The 23302-nt window shown below is 42.6% G+C and overlaps 1 protein-coding gene across 1 annotated transcript; it reads right to left on the minus strand.

The window, feature by feature from the left end:
• Positions 1 to 15015: 15015 nt before the first annotated feature.
• EDN1 (endothelin 1) lies at positions 15016 to 22000 on the minus strand. Its single transcript, XM_017678300.3, has 5 exons — positions 21342 to 22000; positions 19608 to 19776; positions 18010 to 18168; positions 17743 to 17856; positions 15016 to 16240 (listed from the first exon to the last, which is right to left on the minus strand). Exons 1-5 carry the CDS (start codon positions 21403 to 21405, stop codon positions 16138 to 16140), a joined length of 609 nt encoding a protein of 202 aa, XP_017533789.1. The 5' UTR covers positions 21406 to 22000; the 3' UTR covers positions 15016 to 16137.
• Between the last annotated feature and the right edge of the window lie 1302 nt (positions 22001 to 23302).

Here is a 23302-nt window from a genome sequence, read left to right on the forward strand (position 1 = left end):
AGCATCCCTAGTTCTACTTGCTAGATGCCAGGAACACCTCTCTCCAGCCATGACAATCAAAAATGTCCCTTGTGGAGCACAAGCTGGCTTAGAAAAGGTGAGCAACAGAAGGCGATATGGATGGCTGAGTAGGGAAAGAATGAAGAGAAATCAGGAAATGCAGTGTTTTTTTTTTATGGGTAATATAGAATGTCAGTTGCTTAATGGTTTTTTAACATGATATTTAGACATTTGCTTCCCGTTAGAACACAAAAAGTAGCAAGAGATAGTCATTTCCTCCAGTACAGCAAAATGCATCCAGACAAGATACATTATTAGAGTTTTAAGAAACTTTTCAGAGAACCTTGGAGCAAGAAAAACTAAAAGATAAATTTCAAGAGAAACCTGTGACTGTTTTAAGCCCTGGCCAAGGGTGGAGAAAGCAGGAACCTTCTGGGGATGAGGCGAGAAGTCAGCTGAACTTTTCAAGGACTTGCAATGCTTACTGATTGGGTGGGATGGTGGGCTGGCATCTCAGGGAGCGCTAGGCACAGATCAGGTTTGCACTCAGTCTCCAGTTCTTTCTGATGGAACTACAACTGAGCACATAGGGACAGGATACAGAGGGCTGGGGGCAGGGCCAGGGTCCTGAGAGAGAGCCCTATGAGGTACACAGGGCCTTTGACCAGCACAAAGCAGAGGCTGCCAAAGGCTGGAGAGGGGCTGCAGTGCTGAAGGAACCCCAGCAAGGCACTCTTGGTGACCCTGCAAGCAGGGTGGGAGACCACGGGCTGTGCCCTGAGACACTCCAGGACTTTAAGGGCAATGGAGTGTCCAGCTGAAGGCTGGCATCCAGGCAGAATTGAGATCAATCTTTCCAAGTAGAGGAGGCTTTTCCCAAGGGCAGCCGTAACTGTTTAAGAACAGGATAGAAGGGATGAGAAAGACCTCACAAAGTACAGAAAACCAGAGGAGTGATCACAGAGAAAAACCTGAGAAAAACATCTAACACCCAGACTTACAAAGCAGAGAGTGATAGCTCAAGACAGAGAACGCCGAGTCTTAAAGCATGAGGAGTTTGCTGGAGTATTGCTGATGTTCTGCTCCTGAGCCCACATGAATGAAAAGTTTTGATCCTCCTGTCTTCAAAGATGTGAGCCAATGGTGAATGCAATCTAACAAAATGGGCCAGCTGCCCTCACTTAAGTTGAGCAAATTAGCCAGACCCAAAAGAATACATAGTGTATGACCATTTTATATAGGCCAAGCTAATTCATGGCAAGAGAAATCAGAACATTGGTTTCTTCTAAGTTCCATTTAGTGTACGGTAGGGGTTGGAGAGTGCGTGTCAGGAAACTGCCTGAAGAAGGTCATGATGGATATTTTTGTCATGGAGATGTTCTACATGATGGCTTAGATGGAGGTATATCATTGTAAAGTCTCACCGAACTGAATAACTAAGGTGTAGGCATTTCACTGCATGTAAGTTTTATCTCATAAAATTTGTTAAATAAAAAAGATTCAGATTTATAGAACTTCTTGAAAAACAAAAAGCAAAGTCTCTGAAAACCCTTTTTGGTGGAAAACAAAACAAAAACTTCCTGAAACCAATTGGCTGCAACAGTTCCACAACCTGACAAAGGGCTGACTCTGCCTCTACTCCCCTGTCCTTCAGCACAAGGCTTTTTACTGTTGCAATTGTGTCTGGCTTAGTAGAGATGCTAAGTTCCTCTGGCCCAGGGTCAGAGAGTCCTGGCATCAGCCAAGTGGAAGGACTAGAGGAATTGAACAAAAGAATACAAGTGCTCGGTTTGCTCTGCAAGTCAAGTGTCCGCCAACAAACACATACCACCCACTGGTGTTCTTCGTCCTCTTTAGTTTCAGGCCACACACAGGTGGAGAGAAACAGGCTCATAGAAAGCCTTCTTCTGTCAATAGTTCCAAGCCACTCAAGGCAGTCAGCAGCAACAAAAAACTGCTTATACACAGGCTAGTCTTTCCCGATGCTTTTTCTTGTCCTGGATGTATTTGTTGATGGGCATGAGCAAGGGAAGAGTTTACAGAAACCTGAGCATTAGTAAGAAATTACAGTTGACACCTCAGTGTGGAGTGGGTGGGGAGGGAGGGAGCATCTCCCATGTTGAGTATATTTCCCAGTAGGTACAATGCTCCGTATTCTCTGATGTGCCCTTTCCCATGGAGGAAGTTCTTTGTGAGAGAGGGGGAGGTAAGCTAGCTCGTGGGAAAAAATGTCTCGCAGGCTGTGAGCAGTCAATTGGCTCATGCCCAAGTAATGTCCTCAAGGTGTGCTATTAGAGATGAAATCACTTGGCTCACTTGACCATCTGCAGGATGGCGTCAAGACCTGACAAAGTCAGGCAACACGTATGAGGAAACTAATCTAAGGCACCGTCATGATGCCGGAGCTTTCTGTATGCAAGCAAGACGGGGCCTCATGTAAGGAGAATGGTAAGGAGGCCTTCACTCTGAAGAAGGAAGCTACACCATGGAACAGTGAAATGAAGTGCATCAAGTGAAAATGCACATTTGATGCCCAGGCCAGACCAACACACATAGGCTCCCCGAGGCATGCTGCAATTCTGGCAGCCCTTCAAACTATTATTCTGTACATATTTGTTCAGCATTGATTTAGTGAAGAAAGGGGAAACATGCTTTCTGGGAGAGGGAGGTAAACTTTCTTGAAATATAACACACATACAGAAAGGAGTATATATCATAATGCACAGCTTAAAGAATTCCCACAAAATGAACACACCCATGTTTTCAGCACCCAGACCACAAAATGGAACGTCAGAAGTCCCTCAGGCTCTGTGCTTGTCACGACCACCCTCAAAGGAGGTGATTCCCTTGACTCCTAATATTTTGCGGCTGTTTGTTTATGCATGAGCTTACAAAGTTCTTTATGTTTACATATTACTAAACGTATCCTTTAAACTTATTTGGAGTTATCTTTCATCGTATGGTTTCTTCTATTGCCCATAGCTAGAGAGCAATTTTTATTCACACTCTTAGGTAGGGTTCTGCGACATGCATGCAATTACAGAACATTGTTTGCTGGGAAGAGCATCTCATCACGCTTTATTTGGTTTCAGAATGTTGGCTGTCTATTACTGCTGACTTTGGGGTGATTGTTAGATGGCTGGACTCAGAGATGGTAACAACCTGTCCCTGCCATTGTAATATATTTATGCACAAAAGTAGCAGAGAAAGGTTGATGTCAGGAAGGTTTTTAACTTCTACTCAACGGCCCTATCTACTCTGGCAAAAGCAAAACAAATTTCTCTTTTGCTAGAAATGGAAGGAGTTGCATGTAGAAACCTGAGTTAACAGGTACTGTTTTTCTGATTTACTACACTTCTTAGCAACTAGTATCCCAGAGAGATACCTGGCCTTTTATTTAATATATGTATTGCAAATATTTCTTTTTCCAGTCTGTGGCTTGATAGACTTTTACGTTCTTCTGGACTGAACCTTTGTAGGACTCTCAACTCAGGCTTGTAGATGAGTTTAAAGCCAAGGATAGGAGAGATTCCAATCATTCTCCTTGAAATAAAGGGTTGGGATTGTCATTTCAATTATCAGACATTCAAGGAGTGTCTTCTGTAGATTCTGAGGACACAGGCATAAATAAGTCCCAGTCTGTCCCCTGCAAGAGCTTACTGTCAAGTGGGGAATTAAATATATAAACAAATACCAGTGTAGAGTCTGCAAAGCCCTTTTGCTTATGAGGAAGACCTTATACCAGAGAAAACATTTAAAAGGAATTTTGAAGAAAAAATAAAATTTCACTGGCAGAACCATGAGGGATATTCTTCTCAAAGAAAGCAGTATATAAATACTTAGCATGGAGAGAAAATTCACAGGCAGGGTAAGGAATAGCAAATGAAGTATTCTTTCAGTTCTAATCTAAAGAACACCTACATAGGAACCATGTGAATGCTTGCTAAAATAGTTTCCTGGGTCCCACCATGTACCAGAACATAATTTCTGGGGTTTGTGACCTGGGAACCTTAATTTTTGTTAAACATTACAGGTAATTCTGTTGTACACAAAATTTGATAAGTATTGCCCTAAAACAGTACCGAAAATAGAAGGTAGAGGTGAAGGGTGAAGATAAAACAGGAAAAGTCGGTTTGAGGCACAAAGGGGAGGGTTTATGTGGTGTATTAAGGGCTGGTCCATGGAGTTTTCTTTTACGTGGAATGTTAATCTTTACAATCACACTATGTGGCAGGTGTTATTATTTCCATGATATATGTATGAATAGATGGAGACTCAGAAAGGTAGAATAGCTTTCCAAAAATGACATACATGGTAGAGCCATGATTTGAATCCTGGGGTGCCTGAACTCAGTGACCATGTTCTCTGCCATGTAACTGCATTTGGGACACTTTCCTTGTTACATTTATGCTGGCCTGTGAACCTCTTTCTTCCCACATTCTCCTGGGAAACAAGGACTCTCTCAGTTGGGTGCAATGACTTGGATAGAATTGGAACTCATTTGTAAATCTCTGTTCCAACCCAGCTAAAGCTGTGCTTCTGAATGGCTTTTCGGGGACCCAATGGTGAGCCCAACTCCTGTGCTCCACACCCTTGACCATTGGTAGGACAGTAAACATTTGATTCTGATTCATTTTGAGCACTTGCTTGATTTCTGGTGCCATCTTCTTTTGGTTTCATAGTACGGCCATTTATTATGCAACAGTTGGTGGTTTATAGAGATCTTGTCTGTGTTGGGTGAAAGGTAATCGGGAATTTGGTTCATTCTTTGTCTATTTTGTGCTCAAATCAACTAAGAATTTCATGCCAACCAGGAAATGAATATCTGGCCTGGGGAGTTTTATATTTCTGGGTTTATGCTAGATCTGGGCCTGCAATTTTAGAATCTAAGAGATAAGGTTTCTCTCTGTGGGTGTCATGTTTATATGTCTGTAACTTAGAGTTTGCTTCTCCTTGTGTTAGTGTATATTTTCCAATTCCCTGATGGTATTAATAAGCTGTATTGGAAAATTTCTTAAATAAAAGGAGCTCTAGTCTGATTGGCCTAGAGGTAAATAAACACTTACAAAATTGAATATTCCTAAAATTTCCAGAAATTGAGAAAATTGGTTTTCAAACACTTTTAATGTGGACAAAAGAGATATTCTTATAGAAACTAATTCAGAAACAATTTAAGAATACAAATTGACATAATTTCAGTAGAATGTTGACAAACAATCCTAGCTTAATAATTTTGGTTTAATTACAACAGCTATGTTTTCTCTGATTTATCAGCGTTAAATATAATGTATGCATAGATTTTTATTCTACTTGTGTATCTTCTTACTAAACACACACATTTACTGATTGAATAAGCTAACATGACTTCTACAAAGTGTTTAAGATTATGAAAAATGTAAATTTGTGTTTAATGTTTTAATTTTTCAAAAGTAATGTTTTATAGTATGTCAGCTTGAAGATTATTTGCAAGATCTTCAAGAAACTTAAAACCTTGAATTGATGCTAAATTGAATTAATGAATAGATATTCATTAGATGGCTAGATCATTATAATTTTGCCTTTTAATTTTATGTGGCATAAAGATGCCGTGTGTGTGTGTGTGTGTGTGTGTGTGTGTGTGTGTGTATTTTCCAGAAGGCCCCTAGAAAATCCCCAAGATTTATTTTTTTCATCTTTGTAAAGGGAGAAGTACTAGAAATAATTAGGTATATTTGATGAGTTACTATTAATAAGTTAGCACATCAGAAAAGATGCTTAACTTCCCCTTAGTAAAATGTGTATTGATAAAATGTTATATTTCAGAAATTGTGTGTTGTATGAGAACTTTCTAGAGAATTTATATCAGTACCATTGCTGTCTATGACACAATTCTATTTTCCAGAGTCCTAGTGCTGCTTTGTGTAATATTAGACAACAACAGTATAGTGCTATCAGTCATAATTTCAGTTATTTTTAAAAACATCAGTTTGGTTGCAATTACATTTCTTTAGTTTGAACCTGGCATCTTCTGGGCCAGTGATTTTCAATTTGAGATCGCATCACTTACCTATAGAGTTTTATTGATATATAGATGTTCAGGGCATATTTCAGACACAAAATCTCATTATTTGTTAGTACTGACATTGTCTTGTATATTCTGATAATGCATTTGGTGTACTATATTCATGGTATATTGTATCATGATTATCACAGTTTTATCTGAAGATTTTTTTCTCTGTAAAGATAGTGTTCATCTATTTTTCTTTGAAAACAGGGGTAATCATTGTGTTGATGATTACTTTGTCTAAAACTTCTCCGGTTGCTTTTATTATCTTGTGTTGCATGCCACAGCCAAGTTTCCTCATCAGTTGCATTACTGTTGTAATGATCTGTCATCAAATCTCTCACTGTGGGCCAGTAATAAGTCAACCACAGCCATTTCAAGTATTTTGTCATCTACAGGCAGCTTTTTGTTTTACTCTGATGCTTCCTTGAAAGCTCTTGTAATCGGCTGCAGGCCAGAGTGCTTTGTCCTCAGCATAGGACTGCCTCGGAGCCCAGTAGAAAAGGACTATCCCAAGAACTTTGGGTGCAGAGTTCTGATGGCATTTCTTAAACAACTTTGAGATCATACCAGTGGACTGAGTCAGGATTTCTAGAACTCCAGTTGAGAAATATATGGGCTCAAGAGACTGCTAACTAGAAGGAGCAGAACACGATTTAATTACATAAGGCTGAATGAGCTGATGAGGAATAGCTGTGTTTTTGTTTGGAAGATGGTTGTTCTAATATTTTATTCTCTGGGGAGATAAGGAAGCCCTTTCTTTTTCCTCTTAAGCAATCTATAATGTAATTTACTAGACTTTGCTTTTGTAAATGGAAAGAAAACATTTATAAATGGTATCTTGCTCTCCTTGCCTGATTCCTCCAGAATTCAGAAACTCTTGTTGAGTATTTTTATTTTCATGGCAATGTTTTTTAGTAGGTTCAATAAGAATCTGTCCTTCTTATTACCATGGCATAATTGAAATATGGGTTATGCCATCAAGGCTTTGACTGGAATGTCATTTTTGAGAACTGTGCTCATTTCATCAAATCTGATCAGACCCTTTTAAGGACTTAACCTTGGCTTTATGGAGCCAATGCTTACACAGCCCAAATTTATAATTATTACAGGTAAAATCTCGTAGCAAGTTCTCAGCTTGACTCCCTAATTTCAAGAGGCTTTTTTTAAAAGTCCAATCTGAAATTCCTTATGAAAATTTCCAGAAAGCAAACTTAAAACGGTCTATATGATAAACTGTCATTCTTGCAATTCCTATCTAAATCACTATGCTAAATTTAATTAAACTAGCCTTATTTTTTTATCAAGAATAATCTTGTTTGAAATCTTTGCTTGAAATCAGGATTATATTTTAATGGAAAACCATAAGCCATATAGCATACCCTTCCAGGTTATCAGATTTTAGCTCTGTTCATTGTCTGTGAGCTGTGTTAGATATCTTTAAATTGTGGGTAACTGAGGTAGGTATATGCAAGCTCTTTCTTATCTGGTGGCCATTGAACTGACTGCTCCCCAACCGTAGAAAAATCAGTTGTGATATCTATCTGTAAATTGGGCTGGCTCCTATGACTGTCCCAAACCGTCAATCCTTACCAGATTTTCAATCTTTCCAGTTTCCCTCAGTATCTGACTATAGTCCTTCAAGCTCATGCTTCTAAGTTTTCTCCCTGCTGCCTGATTCAGTGTCACTGAGAAGTAAAACATGACTACCCAGCTCCCTGTGGGGACTCCAGGTTGCCTGGTAAACTGGCCCTTTTCCCTAGGATCTGAGGAGTCATAAGAGTTGGCAGAAGGCCAATGGCTGGATGTGTGTCTTGAAGAACAGACCATGGTTCTGATTTCTCCCCAGAAGAGGCACTGTCTGGACCGTTAAACAGGTCTGGCAGAATGCTTGAGTTAGGCATGCTGTGTGGACAACCCCACCAGGGGCACCAGTATCCCAGCTCAAGAGCTCCTGCAGATGCGATAAACAGTGCTGCATAACTGGAAGCGGTTCCTTCAGAGACCGCATGGCACCCACTGGGCTGGGTAGCCACCCTCAGTGTTCAACTCCTGGCTTTTTACTTAAATACAACCTTCTTTTTTAAATTTTTCTTTAGGCATCCTTCTAAGGTATCTGATTTCCAGGACCCTAAAACTACTGGTTTTTACTATCACTTCTCTACAGATGATTGACCTAGTTTTGCAGGAGCAATGCCAAGATGCCTGGGGAACTATTTCTGAGAAGGCTTTGTTGTACAGTGATGAATGATCTTCATCTGGAACAAAAAGGAGGGTATGTCAGTGTTGAACTTTATCTGGGTCCTATGTTCCCCACAAGCGATGGTGAAGAAATCCCCCTTTTGTGATCTGAGAAATGGCTCACCACCCAAACCACCAGCCTCTCCAATATTCCCCTCCACCCTTTCTCAACAATTCAGGGAAGACCTTCTCCATGCCTCCTGGTGGCTCCCATAGACTCATGAGCAATTTTCTTGTTTACCTGCCTTTATAAAATAAAATGCCAGGCCCCTTTCCTTTTCTTGAAACATTCTCCATTAAGGAGCATTTCCCCTGTTGTGATTGCCCAAATAAAATCTTCTCTTTAATTGTCCTTTGTGTTTTGCTTTTCACCAAGCTGAGGGACACCACCTGCTACCATTAATCAGAACAAAATAAAGCAGTTCCTGGGGAGCAAACCCCCAGTGAGCAATGTCCATAACAAGGTGGCAGGTGATGGTGTCTTAGCACGTCTTTAAGCCTGAAGAAGACATTTTCATTGACAGGTGGTTAAGAAATTCCTACCCATATATCAGGTGGGAATTCTTGACATGGTGGAAAGAACTTCCTGACCAAGTGGCAAACAGGAGGAGAGCGGCAGAGCATTAGAGCTATGAAAGAATTCTCCATTTGGTCAAGTTCAGAGAGATCCAATTGGAGTCATTTCATCCTATTAGACACAAGTTTTGCTAAAATTTCTAATTTAGTTAGAATTCATTAAAATGCTTTCTTTTTATTTTTAAAGGCATGTCCACAAATTTCAAATCCAATTGATCCTATTTGAAAATAAAAGATTTTTGTCCCACTTGCAGTTACTATTGCTGAAGATTTTCAATACCATTAAATTAATTACCTTCTCTGGATTTTAGCAGGATAGTTTAGCACAAAAATCAACACCACTTAGAAAAATGAAATTTTGATTCTATTTGTTTTGGTTGTGTTGCTTCAAGATTTTCAGTATCATTGAATTCGTTATCTCTTCTGAATTTTAGCAGGCTAAATGACCTCTACTTGAGAGACACCTGGTTACCTTTCCTGTGGGTTGTTTCATGTGAGCATGTTAGGCTGTGTTCTGCTTATCAAGTCATTTGTAGACAAAGCATTTTATTGAGATTCTTCCATATCTTTGATTGAGTTACAATTCTCATGAGTGGTATCTCACTTAGTAAGAGGTTTAAGGCCCATTCCTCACAGTCTCTTCCAGTAAAAACTTCCCCGAAACCACCTATCTTCTTCTCCCCACCCCCTAGTAGATCATTGTCACTTTAACACCATCATAGGATTTGTTCATCCATAGTATAGCCTGTATCATGGTATTCTTTTCGGTCACAAAACATAGTGAACCAGATTATCTGGGTCATACCAACCTCTGCCTGTAATTAGATGCCTGACCTTCGACAAGTTAATCTCTCCCTGAGTTTCCTCAACTGTAAAATAGCACACATAAAAGTACCTACCTCAGAGGGTGATAGTAACGAGGAAATGAGTTGATGTGTGCAAGACTCTCAAGAGTGACTGGCATACAGTAAGCACTAAATAAGTGTTAGCTATTGCATGTATTTGTCTCCTTTGTTATTCTGAGTCCCATGTGGTCTGGGAATATTTATTGTTCATTACCTCTAAGCTCCAGACTCACATATCCAATTGACTATTTCACATGTTACTTGGTTGAACAAAACATATCAAATTCATTATGTCCATAAAGAAATATTTACAGATGAGGTGACATCATTGCCAAATGTCATTACCTGGGATTGGCTTCAAAGTAATCTAGAGAGGGAGGGCAGAGTGTAGATAGAAGTGAAACAGCATCAATCATATCTTGACAACTGCTAAAAGGGTATCATGAGTATATTGGGTTTATTATACTATTCAGTTAAATGTTGGAAATGTTTGAAGACATCTGTAATAAAAAAATAAAAAATTCATTATGTCCAGTACTAAAATTATAATACTCTCCTCAGTCTGGTCCCTTTCTCATGCTCTCTGTCTCATTTTTTACGTTTTATCAATGTTTAATAACATTTTTTGTTCTATAAGTGGAGAATAGCAATGGAATATTTTTTTGAGATAGGAATGTAGTTTAAGCACAAATTATTTCTATCATTTCTAGCACTGCATTTATTAAAATTATGACTGAAGCATTTGAGGAAGATTATTACTTTGATGGTGATATGCAGGATAGATTAGAGAGAAATAAAAAGACAAATTCCATTGTGATAAATAATTATCACTGGAGTGAGCCTGAATAAAGGAATATTTCAGCCATACAAACTCTTCAAGAAGACCCCTGTAAGTGGATCTTATAAATGTTCTGTAGTCTAGCCTCATTCTGGCAAGGGATGTATTACTTTTACCTCTCTCTTTCTGAACCCTGTAACCCACCTGCAGATTTATTCATTAATTTCATTAATTGACATTTTATGCCTGAAGCTCTGTGCTCAAGTCTGGAGGCACTAGAGAAGATGAAAGTCCTCATATTAGCCTGGCCTGCAGATAAAGAGATATAGACATTGTGTCTGCTTAAACAGGGCCAAGATCCAGGTCATCTCTAAGAGACCAAGGTAGTTCTAAAATTCTGACCTGCTCTATTTTAAGGCTTACCCTTGTCTAGGGTGACCATATGTCCCAGTTAGCCCCCAACAATGTGTGGTCCTCCTGTAGTTGCTTAGCGTATGGCCACCAAGCCCATCAAAAATGTCCCAGTTTTAATAAAGATCATCTGACCACCCTTTCATGGCGCAGATCATCTAAGAGGGCAAGACCCAACCTTAAGGCAGCTCCTTCTTCATGACAGTCCTAGAGCAGATTTAGAACCCTAGCAAGTTCTGGTCTGAGGCAAACCTCAGATTTGGCAAACATGAAATTGCCCTGGTAGAAACTTCCAAGCAGACAAAGAATTCTTAGAGAGTTTCTTTTTCTGCCAGGAGATGGGAGCATGAGTGAGGGGAATGTGGACAGGCAGAGAGACGATGTCAAGGGCTGATAACACAGCAGGACAACAAAGATGCACAGACAGAAAGATCAGCATTAAACACCAAGGGGCATAGAGTCAGTGTGATCTTACTCACAGGGGCTGTAAGGAGGATGGTTTACCAAGCAGAGAGGAGTTTTAATACTTTTCAGGGCAGGTACCAGTGAGACGATTTCATTTAAAACACTGAAATACTTTCATCCAGGTTGGTAAACAGTCACAGCAACAAGAAGCTTGAAGATTCCACTTGGCTGCCCATTCCTTCACCAGACCACTGGGCCTCCCTACAATCCAACACCTGGAGGTTTCACATCTGGCTAAGCTGAGAGCCATCGGGAACCTGCCCTACGGCTCTGGCCCTGTCCACCCCAGCTGGTCAGTTCAGCACCCAGGCCATGCCAGTGGCAGCTTCTGGTTGTGAACTTTATGCCTGGACACTTCCACAGCAATTTAGGGTGGAGGCCTGGAATGACTCAGAATATGAAAGAGAAAAAAATAAGACACAGAAACACAAAAGACTCTAAACCAGCAAAACTTCATGTCAGGTTCCTGATGTGCTGCCTCAGAGCTGTGAGCAGCCTGTCCTGCTTGGGACCCATTGTTTCCATCAGTCAGTGTCCCCAAGGCCGAGGCCCTTCTCTTTTTCTCTTTTCATTGTTCAAGGACATGGGCCCAGGTCTTTCTCTGATCATTCCCCAGGCTTCGAGGCCATGCTGTGGCCCCCACCCTCCCAGGCACCACTACAATTTCTTCTTGTGCGAAGACTTTGCCAGCACTTGTCAGTGAAGTGCTCCACAGCACCAGAGTTGGAAGTAGTCCCTGAAAACTGTCATGTTTTCTCATCGTAAGGATGGTGTAGTCAACATATATTGTGCAACTGCAAATGTGCACCACTAGAGCTCAGGGGCACGTGAGGAACACTGATATTCCTGGGAGAATAATATGAAAGTTAATTCCCTCATCGCTCACTGGCAAGAGGGACATAATATGCTGCCCCTCTGCTCGGGAACCACTTTAGGAGAAAGAACCAGGTGTCCTGACTTCAGTATTGCTCCTTCTCTGATGGAAGAGTCTGGACAAGTCACTTACTCAGTCAACCCATCTATTTCCTCAGCTGTCTAATGGGTATAAAAACATGGCCCCAACATCTGAAAGATGGGGTCAAATGAGGGAAGGCATGTGAAGTGCTGTGGGAATCCAACTCACTACAAAGATGAGGGGCCATTGTTAAATCAAAAGGTCACAGAACAGCGACACTCTCGTGCAGTAGATACATCCCCAGCGCCCGGCCCAGGATCCCAGGAACCGGGCATTCGAAGGTGACAGAGAGCCCCAGAGGAAAGAATTCAGGAAGAGCACGGGCTTGAAAACAATGTTTGACATGGAGAACTGGGGCTTGAAAATCAGCATTTTCAAGACGTTAGACACAGAAATAAAAAAACACTGCTTTGTTCTGTAGAGTAAAAGAACTGACCAAAAGAATTTTCCTTCACTCTGATAATCTAAGGATTACTTGGCAACTAGACCCTAAAAAATAATAATAATGATGAAAAGTTCCTAGTTATATTCTATGCCATCCTATAAAGTTCTTCACATGAGTCCATGAGATTTTCATGCCTTTTTACATCCTTTTTTTCCCTACATTTCTTCCCTTCTATCCTGCGAGGAGGGGTCTGCCAATGTTCTGTGAGGCTGGAAGGCAAAGCTTTTAGAATGAGTGATCTTGCCTTTTCAAACCCAGATCCCTCTATTAAGGTTTACTTGGGCATCTGTCTCCACTGACCCTCAGCTAGCTGCCTCTGGGTGAAATACCTGTATTCAAGGGCTCAGCTCTAGAGAAGCTACTGCTTGCTGTGTGATCTTAGGTAGGTCACTGCCCTCTCTGGACTTTGGCTTTTTCATTTGAAAAGATGAAACTAAGTGTACCAAGGATCTTTCTGAAAGAACTCTAGCTTAGTAGAATGCCCCTAAGTGTTTCAGAAAGCAGAGGCAGGATAAAAACCAGTGGTTTCCATCACATAAATAGCCAGTCCCTCGGGGAAAATGAAGTAGCCATTAGTAGGCTCCTCTTCATTCACTGCCGGCCCAGGATCCTCCTGTCCTGAGGCCCTGAGATCAAAGAGTTGTCTGACCTTTTATGTAAAGAGAGAAATCTGTTCTAATGACTTTTAGAAACCACACTTTTACTAGAAAAACAATAGGAAGTGTGACAGATCATTCTATCAGTTCACCCCTCAAGCTGACATGGGGTTTGAATAGTATCAAATCTTTTCTCTACATCAAAAAATATTCATTTCTTGTGACTCTTTCAACTTCTTTTCTTGTTTCACTACAGAGCCACATGCCTTTGAAAAGCTGTTTCACGCTTTTTACTTATCTTGTTGGTTAGTGAAGCAGCAAGCCTGGGGGGAAAGGATTTCAAGATCCAAATAAAAAAAAAAAGAGAGAAAGAAAATGGAAATCTTCTCTCTTTTGCTGGCTGTGTTGTTCATTTACTCAGTGGCCTCTTCCCATCCCAACTCTCTCTTAAATGTATTAGACCTCTTGTTGTCCCAAGGCAGACCTTCCCTCCTCTGTGTCACATCCTCAGGCCATCTCAGGCTCTTTCTGGGACTGTTAGAGCACCTCACTCGCTCATTTAACAGGTGAGGAAACTCACAATGCAGGGGGATTGAATGATTGCTCAGGATTTAACAGTGGCCAAGTTCAGGCTAAGCCCCTTGTCAGTGTGGGCAAAAGCTCACAGTCCCCCTGAGAACCACACACTGAGAACCAGTTTGCTAGATAAAGTGAACTTTAAAAGCAAAATTCCCCAAAGTCCCTGGACTATCCCTTAAAAAAAAAAGAAGTGGCAGATGAAAAACAATGCCAATTAAGATAGAAAGTCTCCCTGGGACGTGGGCCATGCATACCTGAAGACTTATTTAACATGCTTCAGATGTGTCACTATTTGAGCAACAGCGATCACTGTGAGCTAATATTTGTTGAATGCCAGACATTCTTTTGGACTTTATTAGAATAGGGCGGTGAAGATTCCTGAAAGCTGATCAGGCTCTTATGGGCTTCTGTTGGTAACAACCATTCTCAATAAGTTTCTTCCCAGTGGTTCCGCAAGGCCAGCCAAGGCCAAGTGGAGAGGAGGGTGGGGGTTTGATGCAAGTGACCTAGAGTCAGCGCTTGATTCTCTCTACCTCCACAGGCAGGAGTCCAGTCCTGGGCTACCGTGAAGCAGCAAAGGTTCTCAGTTCCTTAATAAACAAAATTCTTAATCTGAGCAAATAAAAGGCCACTGGGGCCCCTAACTTGCTCTAGCAGGCCATTTTCTCCAACTCTGGTGTGGAACTGGGCATAATTAGGTGCCTTTCGGGGAGAGCTTCCTTCAGCCCGTTGACATGGAGTGGCATCTCTCACCACACCGTCAGCTTAGATTGCTGGATCCTCTCTAACAGTCTAAGCAAAGTGGATGGATGGAGTCCCTGGAGAGTTTTCAGGTGAAGGAGAAGCAGAAGGCTGTCATCCAGGGAAAGCCAGAGGTATGAAAGCTGGGTTTTGTTTTATTTTTACCTTGATGCAATCTAAAGTCAACTTTAAAGACCTAGATCAATTTCTTTTTTTAATTAGCCCCGACTGGTTTCCTTCCAATCATCACTTTTATAAGAAACCATTTTTAATCATTTCCTTCCGTAATTCCTACCACTTTGGCCCAATTCTTAAGGAATTTCAGAAATGACTCAAAATCAAGAGGAGGGAAAAAATATTTATTTTCTAAAGTCATTACCTTGACAGGCAAAACAAAGCATTTTCTCAATTTCATTCAGAAATACGCTTTAAAAAAATACATAGACCAATATGGCCTGCCCAAACGTATATTTAACATGGTAAATATAAGGAATAAATTGTTTGAATATAAATATCTATAAAAAAATAAGTACATCAAAATTTAATCCAACCTCTTCCATTAGCCTGTTACATAAAGGAAAATAACTTTACTGCTTTAAAGCATAACCAAATATTGACTTTTCAACATCTTTCCTAAACAACCCTATACCACTGTGTTTCCAGAAGTCAAAGTGAGGGGGTAAATCTTAAATATGATTCAGTGATCTTTTTTCTTATGGATCAGAGCTAGTAGATTACCATGAAAATGTTATATCTACTACTGATACATTAGACCGGACTTCTTTGAGGCTAGGACTTAGTAAAGGGGCTTTGGGGTCAAGAGGGAGAAAAGCGTGGGAAGGCAATAATTAAAGGTGGGAAAATACTTCTGCCAGAGTGCAATATAGGTGAGGTAGACTCATACTCATGGAACACATCCTGATTTACAGTAGTAACAGTTTCTTTCAGTTTTGCATTTTGCGAATTAAAACAGTCCTTTTCTTTAGCTCAAGTGTTTGTCCTTTGAGTATGTTTCAATTGGTGTATTCCTTAGGAAATCTTTGCCTGGACTTTGGAGTTTCTCCCTGAAGTGTGCTAGGCGCCTGTGTGAGACATAAACACTCCCTTCAGACCCTCTTCAGGAACTCCACCCACGTGTGGAATCTCCCGGAGTCCCTCTGGAGGAGGCCAGCCTAATTTGCAGGCCATTGTGTGTCTGCTTTCTCTGAAGGGGTCCATTGTCCCTCCAAACAAGGAGACAAAAGCAGTCACCACTGATGGAAGCAAATGAAGACAGGATTGGGGATCCTTAATGTCTCGGAACATTTCCAACAAGGACACTTGTCCTTTGCCTGGAACAAGAAATGGCCTAAGCAGGAAGATGCTTGTGCTCTGGTCTCAGCCACATGGAGATGGTTCAGAGTCAACCACAAGGCTCATGTTGGGGAGGAGATGTCTTCAGATAGGCCCTGACATCCTGAAATCAGTGTGTTCGGTTGTGGGTCACTTTCTTCTCTCTGTAGAGCTCAGTTTTCAGCTTGGCAATATGAAAAGATGTCTTGATGCTGTTGCTGATGGCCTCCAACCTATTAAAACAAGACAAGAGAAAACTGCATTAAAAAAAAGTCTTTCCTGGGCAAAAGAGACATCTAGTATTAGAATTTGGTGCAAATAAATCTCGGTCTGTTTCCTGAACTTTCACCACCAACCACAAAAGCATGCTACCCTTTGCTAACCTCAAGTCAAATAAAGTTTGTCCCTTATGCTCAGAACTGTGGGGAGAGGAAGGGCTGTATGGTCAGACCTGAAGGGAAGTGGGCATTTGATACATTTTTAAGATCAACTAGACATACTCTCTTTCTTTCTGTAGCCTCATCCCAAATACCACCACCTTGGGACTCTGGAGACACTAACAGCACAGGATTCAAACAGTCATGGATGGCTTCTTTATCATGGAAGGAATTGAAGGTGATTTCATGGGAAAGAAATAGAAAGAGAGGAGGTATACAGATAGGCTCCAAGAAAACGTTCTATGGAAGTTAAAAGTACATATCTTTACAGGTTTAATGTTTTCTTTTTGAGGGAGAAAGAGGGAAGAATTGTAACATTTATTTAATAGTTTATGGAATAGAAACTGATAGAGGAGAATAGTAACTTCAGTCAGTTCAGAAACTGTGCTCAATCTTGTGATCTGAGGGGGCAGTAGCGGCCAGAGATTCAGTAAACATGGAAACTGCAATGGCAAGTGGGAAGTTCCAGACAGCCGAGGGCGTCTCACACGTCAGAACACTGATCGTGCAATCCATTCTTGACACTGTATTTCTAGGAAAAGCTTCCATGGACCAGATAGGGAAATGGAAGACATGTGGCAGAGCCAGTGACCTCCCTCCGGCCTGTGAATTTCCAGATGTTAAGGATTTGGAAGGGTCATCACTCTAGAGCTGCTCATAGCAACCCTACGGCTTTGCCTAATCCAGACCCGTCTCTGCCCCAGCTTGTGGCTGACTAGAAAACAAGAGAGCCTTTCAGAATGGCAGTGGCTCTCCACCAAATGCATTTCCTATGAAAAAAATTAAGTAAGTCCCAAAAAACTGAGTGTTCTAACTCTCACCAACCCTACCTAATGGCTTTGGTTTTCCCTTTGGCCATTGAACTAGCTGCTACTTTTGAAGGACTTGATCTTACATGACACTTTGATTCAGAAAAGAAAAAGAAAAAAAAAAGACCTCTCCTGAAATGATTTTTCACTTCTCAGGGCAAGTTGTAAATATATTGACTATTGACTCAGAGAGGCAAAGACTGGATATAACCAATGACAAAGGTGTCTCTAGGTATCTTTATTTTGGAAAATCTACCTTTAGACTGAGTAGCATGTGCTAATGATCACCTAAGCATACAGAGAGTAGTGAGCTGCATTCAAGCCCTTCAAGAAAATATTTGAAAGGGATTCCTGCAATTTTTAATCTGTAGAATATGAATTCCTACTTATTATTTTCTTCTAAGCCTTTTTCCCAGCAAGGTGAGAATGACTGGGCAGCAGGCCATTGGCACTGGGGATGGCGTCTAGCTGTCCTTGGGAGTCTCTTACCTTCTTATTTTTCTTCCTGCCACAAGCTGCTGCTGAATACGCTTCTCTCCAAGCTTGGAAGAGTCTTTTCCTTTCTTCTGGTTACTCCAGCCTTTCTCCACACTGTCTTGCTCCCTGTTAAAACACACAGAAGGAAAAACATGTCAGCAATGGTACCTTCAGTTGCTCTCAGTGTCTCTGTAGTCTCTCTTAAACAAGAAGGCAGCATCATAATGGGAAGGTCAGAAGGCCATAATACTGATGGAAAGCAAAGGTGTTTCTACTCACCTGAGCTCTTTTCCTGCTTGGCAAAAGTTCCAGCACTTCTTGTCTTTTTGGCTAGCACACTGGCATCTATTCCTGTGGTCTGTTGTCTTGGTAGGAAACAAATCCTTTAAGGATCGCTTGGACCTAGAAGGGCTTCCAAGTCCATATGGAACAATGTGCCTATTATCAAAAGAAAGAAACAGAAGATTTTACTATAATTAATAGTCTTCAAAATGATGCAGTCCAGAGGGCAGTCTCATTCCACTGCGACACAAGAAGCTCACCACACACATTTGGACATTTTGGTAGTGAAACCTGAGAGTGCAGTGTGGCACAGTCAAGGTCCCATTAATGGCCCTGAGTGTGTGTTCCCAACCAGGAGAAAATCAGCTTTTCTAATTCAAGGAAATTCCATTTCAACTCTTAACAAAGTTCAATTTTTTCTTGACACAAGCAGCATTGGGTTTTGTCCAACATGATGACATCTCTGCTTTAGTATCTGTTTCATGTTTTCTTTCTTTCTACCTTTCTGTTTGGTTAACAGCTTTTTTCAGGGAGTACTTCAATGCAACATGACTCACAAGATTTTGAAAACCTATGTCCAATTCAAGTCGCATAATAATATTCAAGGTGCCCCCTGAAGGAGTCCAGGGGGAGACATACTACCGCAGGCATGGGTCACAACTAGATTTGTCCACTGCCTGTAATTTGGTGATATCACATGACTAAAGGACTCATTGCCAGAAGCTTTCCAGTGATTCCCAATGTGTCTGTTTTGATTCTCACCCAAAAGGAATAAAGTCCTCGTCTTGGAAGTATCACCTTACTAAGTCTTAGGCTCATTGAGGTTTGTGTTTGATTTGATTTTATTTGGTTTGGATTTTGGTCATCCCTCTCTATAATGAGACACTGCAGGCACAATAAATGTGCTTTTGTTTATGACTGTTTCTGAAGTGAACTCACTGTCAGGGTGAGAGGGGGGAGGATCCCTTCTTCACTCTGGAGGCAGAAGAGAAATAAATCTACAGACTATGTTTCTACTGCTGTCTTGAAATGGGATTTTCTCAAGGGAAAGCGCGTAGGAGCCAGGACATCCAGGTCCTTGGGCTAGCCCCGCCACAGACTCATTCCTGCCCAAGTGGTGTCAACAGTTTGGGTCACTTTTCCTCTAAGTAAAATGAAGGGATTGATTATGGCTCTCTACAGTCCCTTCTGCCTTTCACATCTCTACCTCCTACATATCATCTGGGCAACTTATTTCCTAAACCCAGTCAAAACCCACTGAGGAAACGTCCCCGAGGCCCCCACTTAAGAGTTTCTCCTCCGAGATGTGTGGCAGACATCTGCTTGCCATCAGCTCTTTCCGTCTATCCCGTCAGGGGCAGTCTGAGCACCAGGACCTCAGAAGACCCTGTTGCTAAGAACCAAGCTGCCCTGTTACTCCCAGGAATGGAGGAGTATTGTCCCCACCCCTCCAAAGCACTTCCACGTTATCAGAAAAGCTCCCTTCAGACTCCAAACCAGGAGCTTCTCCAAGTAACTAGAGTAACTTGGCTCCAGGTTCTGGTGAAGCCAGAGGTTAGCAGTAACTAGAGTCACGATGCCCTCTAGAGACTCACTCGGGAGTGTTGACCCAGATGATGTCGAGGTGGCAGAAGTAGACACACTCTTTATCCATCAGGGAAGAGCAGGAACAGCGCTTGGACCGGCGGGGCCGCCAGGGCGCACTGGGAGCCGGCCTCCCGCCTCCGCTATCGGTAGCTGCGCTCAGCTGGGCGCCCGACACGCCTGGGGAGAGACAGAGCCGGTCAGTGGGCGACGTGGCCTCGGAGGCCCAGAGGCCTTCCCGCAGCGCAGCAGTGATGCCAGATCAAGCAGAGCTGATAGAAGCAGACGAAGCATACAACCTCCTTCAGTACGAAACCCAGAAGGAAAGAGAGCTCTGCATTTTCTTCCTTCCTTAACACGACTTCACCTTTACCCCACCCCTGGCTTATCCACCTTCAGAGATGAAACATGTGCAAAGGAAACCACTGCTTGAGAAGGGACTGACCGATGCCCAAGGAAATGCTGCCTGTCAGAAAGGTGGCTTGACTTCTGCAGGGAACTTGGTAGGATGGCACAACCTACAGTGGCTGAAAATTAGCTGAGGACCAAAAACATTAAACTAAGTAATTCCACTGCCTCTTCCTAGGTCCAGAGCCACTTCTCCGTGCAGGATGGCTTTCCTCAGGAGAGTGGGTACTTCTCACTTCACATCTTGCTTAGGGCAGGGAGAGAGCCTAGATGATAACATACCCCTTGAAATTAGGCAGAGGGCAAGAGCTTGGAGAGATGATTGGGGAGAAAGAAATCAACTGTATGACACTCATTCCAGGCAGTAAACACACAGAAACCACTGAGCTAAGACGAAGCTGAGCAGCTGCTCAGAGGACCTTGCCAAGGTCCTGTGCAGTTTGATGTCAGAGTCCCCACACCAGGATGGCATGTGTGGGACTCGCCACCTCCCCCTTCCCCACCGCGGCATTGCCTCTCTTACTGACAAGGTAGCCAGGCAGCTAATCTGCCCAATTTTGTACATTTGAAATGATCAGACACATTCCAGCGTTTTCATTCCCTTGACGCCCTTTCTCTTTAGTCAGGGTCATGAAGAGACAAGAAAAAGTGGGTTGACCCTAGCTTGGGGAGTCAGGCAGATGCACACATACATCTAAATCCTTAAGCAGACAAGACTTATCCTAGCTCCCAGGACAGGTGGATGAAACTACGAATAGAGCTCACACTGCTTTGGGTGCCAACAACCTGCCAAAAGAAACCTAAAGTCAATAATGACAAATTTTAAAGAAAACCTCTACTTCATCCTGAAACCTCCTGGGGACTTATTCAACAGACTGTTCTGCAGGGGATTTTACTGCTCACATATTGCTTGAATGACTTGAATAAAATTCCTTGACTTCAAGCTAAATGTTAAGTATTTTACACATTAACACATGATCAAAACAGTATCTGAATAAGATGTAAGTTCCTATGACCTACTTACTACCTGTATAAACACATATACTGCAAATACATGTTTGGCTAAATTATATCTTGTCTCTTCTTGAGTTATATTTTTAAAAGCCAAGGACATACATTATGTAATAATAATGATGGTGTTATTTTAATGCTATAGCAACAATTGTGGGAATTTTTTTTTTCCACTAAAAAACTTAAATAGCTTTGAGCAATCATTCCCAGCCACTTGATATCTGAGCTGCAGTAATGAAAGGAAAGGGGAAGAGAAAAGCAAGAAAAAGCATTAAGGTGGCTAAGAAGGCATCAACATTCAGCGATTTACAAGTCATCGTGCCTACCTGTTTCTGGAGCTCCTTGCAAAGCCACAACCAGCAGAGAGAAAATCATGGGGAAATAATCCATTCTGGAAAAAAAAGGACTAAAATCCTCCCCAGCAAACTCAATCTGAAGTAAAAACGAAGAAAAGTAGCTTCGGTTCTCTCCAAGCGCTTCTGGCGATTCAGATCTCAAAGTGATCCTTCCGCCTAAGTGCTCTTTAAATTGGGAGAAAAAGAAGTTTCTGCCCGGAGAGACGGCAGGGGAGCGGCCTGAGGACGCACGCGGCGGCGGCGCGCGGGGACAGCAGCGGCGACCCTCTGCGCGCTCGTCCGGTGCGGATGCAGAAGCGCGTCTGACTTGGACAGCTCTCCGCTGGCTTTTTATATTGAACCCCTATAGAGTGGGGGTAAACAGCTCCAACTTTATTCCAGCCCCAGACAATGTTATTGTGTTATTAGTCACCAACAGGCAACGTGCTGCCGGAGATAAGGCCGGTCTCTAAAGGAAATCACTGCTAACTTCAGAGGCAGACGCCCGCCGTCTGGCAATTTGGAGGCAGGGCTAAGAAAAAGAAAATACCCATTTAGAGACCTTTGGTAAACCTGCCCGTGCTGTGCTTGAGCTGGCTTCCCCTTTGCAAGCTGCCAGCCCCAGAGTTCAGGAATCAGAAAAGGGACTCCAGCAAAGTCATACCATTGGTATGAGAAGTATGAGCTACAGTTTAAATAGATTGTATTGTTGTGTGGGGGGATTTTTTTAAAAAAATTGTTGTTCGCTTCGTTTTCCTTTTATGTCGCTCCGATTTCTTAGCGTTGATTAAACCAGGGGACGCTCCCCCTCTTCCCTCCTCCCTACTCGGGGTCAAATGATTTTGGCAGAGGACCGTACTTTCCCCTTCCTTCAAGCCCCCTCCCCCAAGTCTTTCTTGAGCTCAAGCTCCTCGCGTCTCCAGTGAAAAAGACCGGTGAGAAAATGGCAAGGAGGGGAAATAAAAATAAAAAACAAACAAACTAGAACCCTTGCAGGCACACACCCAAGGCTCCTTCAAAATTACTGATTAGAAGTCCCTGTAAGCTTTTTCTGGGTCCACCCTTCTCCCCTTCCCTAAACACCCCGCGTTCAATAGCACCGATCTCAAGAACTAGCGAGAGACGAACGCCAGGGGGCGATGAAGAGCTAAGGGGCTGAGGGTTTAGGACACAAAGCAAAAGCTGGTCCCAAGCAGGAGGAACGCGGCCTGAGACGGGAGTCAAGGGGCCGTAGAGAAAGGCGCCTCCCTAAGAAAGGGGGTGCCCCTCCGAAGATCCCACTTAACTCCTGGCACAGGGACACACACCTTTCCTGGGTCTCTTTTCCTTTGGCTTCTTCATTTTGTGCAAAGGGGGTCCCCGTACAGGGTTAGGGGCAGATGCAGTGAGGGTGGTACAGACGGGGGGTCGGAGGGGAAGGTAGTAGGAGGAAATGACCCTGCTGAATAAGGGGATCATATGATACCTCACTTTTAATAATGTGTTTACATTTTCAAAGCAATTTCCTGTCTTTAACCTTGAAGTTCCCTCCGAGGTACCCAACAGGGCAGCTACTGCGGAGGCTACATGCTGGAATGTGGAAAGCAAACTTCTTCCGAAGGCACTGGCTGTTCCAATTAGCCTCGTTTTTCTGGTGAGCAGGCTGAGGTCCTGGAACGCTCACGCCCCGCCAGAGCTGCCCCAGCGCACGCAGACAGGCTGCGGGATACAGTCTGAGCATCTTCCCGCTCAGGGAAGAGATGAGTCCACCATCAAAGAGAGCTTACTCCACTTTCTCGCCTTGTTTCACTCCAGTTTTCCCCAGCCCCCCATGCGTGCTGGTGGGGACCGGGGGATTCCAACTGAGCCCATTTCCAACACTCCAGAGGATCCCGTGGAGCCATCCATGTCCCGCTCCTCTCCGTTTACCCTGCACCTCTAGAATCAAAGGGACACATTTTTATCCCAACAGC

The sequence above is a fragment of the Manis javanica genome, chromosome 16 (genome assembly GCF_040802235.1).
Source record: "Manis javanica isolate MJ-LG chromosome 16, MJ_LKY, whole genome shotgun sequence".
Classification (NCBI taxonomy): Eukaryota; Metazoa; Chordata; class Mammalia; order Pholidota; family Manidae; genus Manis; species Manis javanica.

Coding starts and splice junctions, on each gene's coding strand:
- EDN1 (XM_017678300.3), bottom strand. CDS start 21,405: ATGGATTATTTCCCCATGATTTTCTCTCTGCTGGTTGTGGCTTTGCAA. Junction 19,777..21,341: donor GCAAGGAGCTCCAGAAACAG/GTAGGCACGATG, acceptor GTCTCTCCCCAG/GCGTGTCGGGCGCCCAGCTG. Junction 18,169..19,607: donor ATCTGGGTCAACACTCCCGA/GTGAGTCTCTAG, acceptor TTTTGATAATAG/GCACATTGTTCCATATGGAC.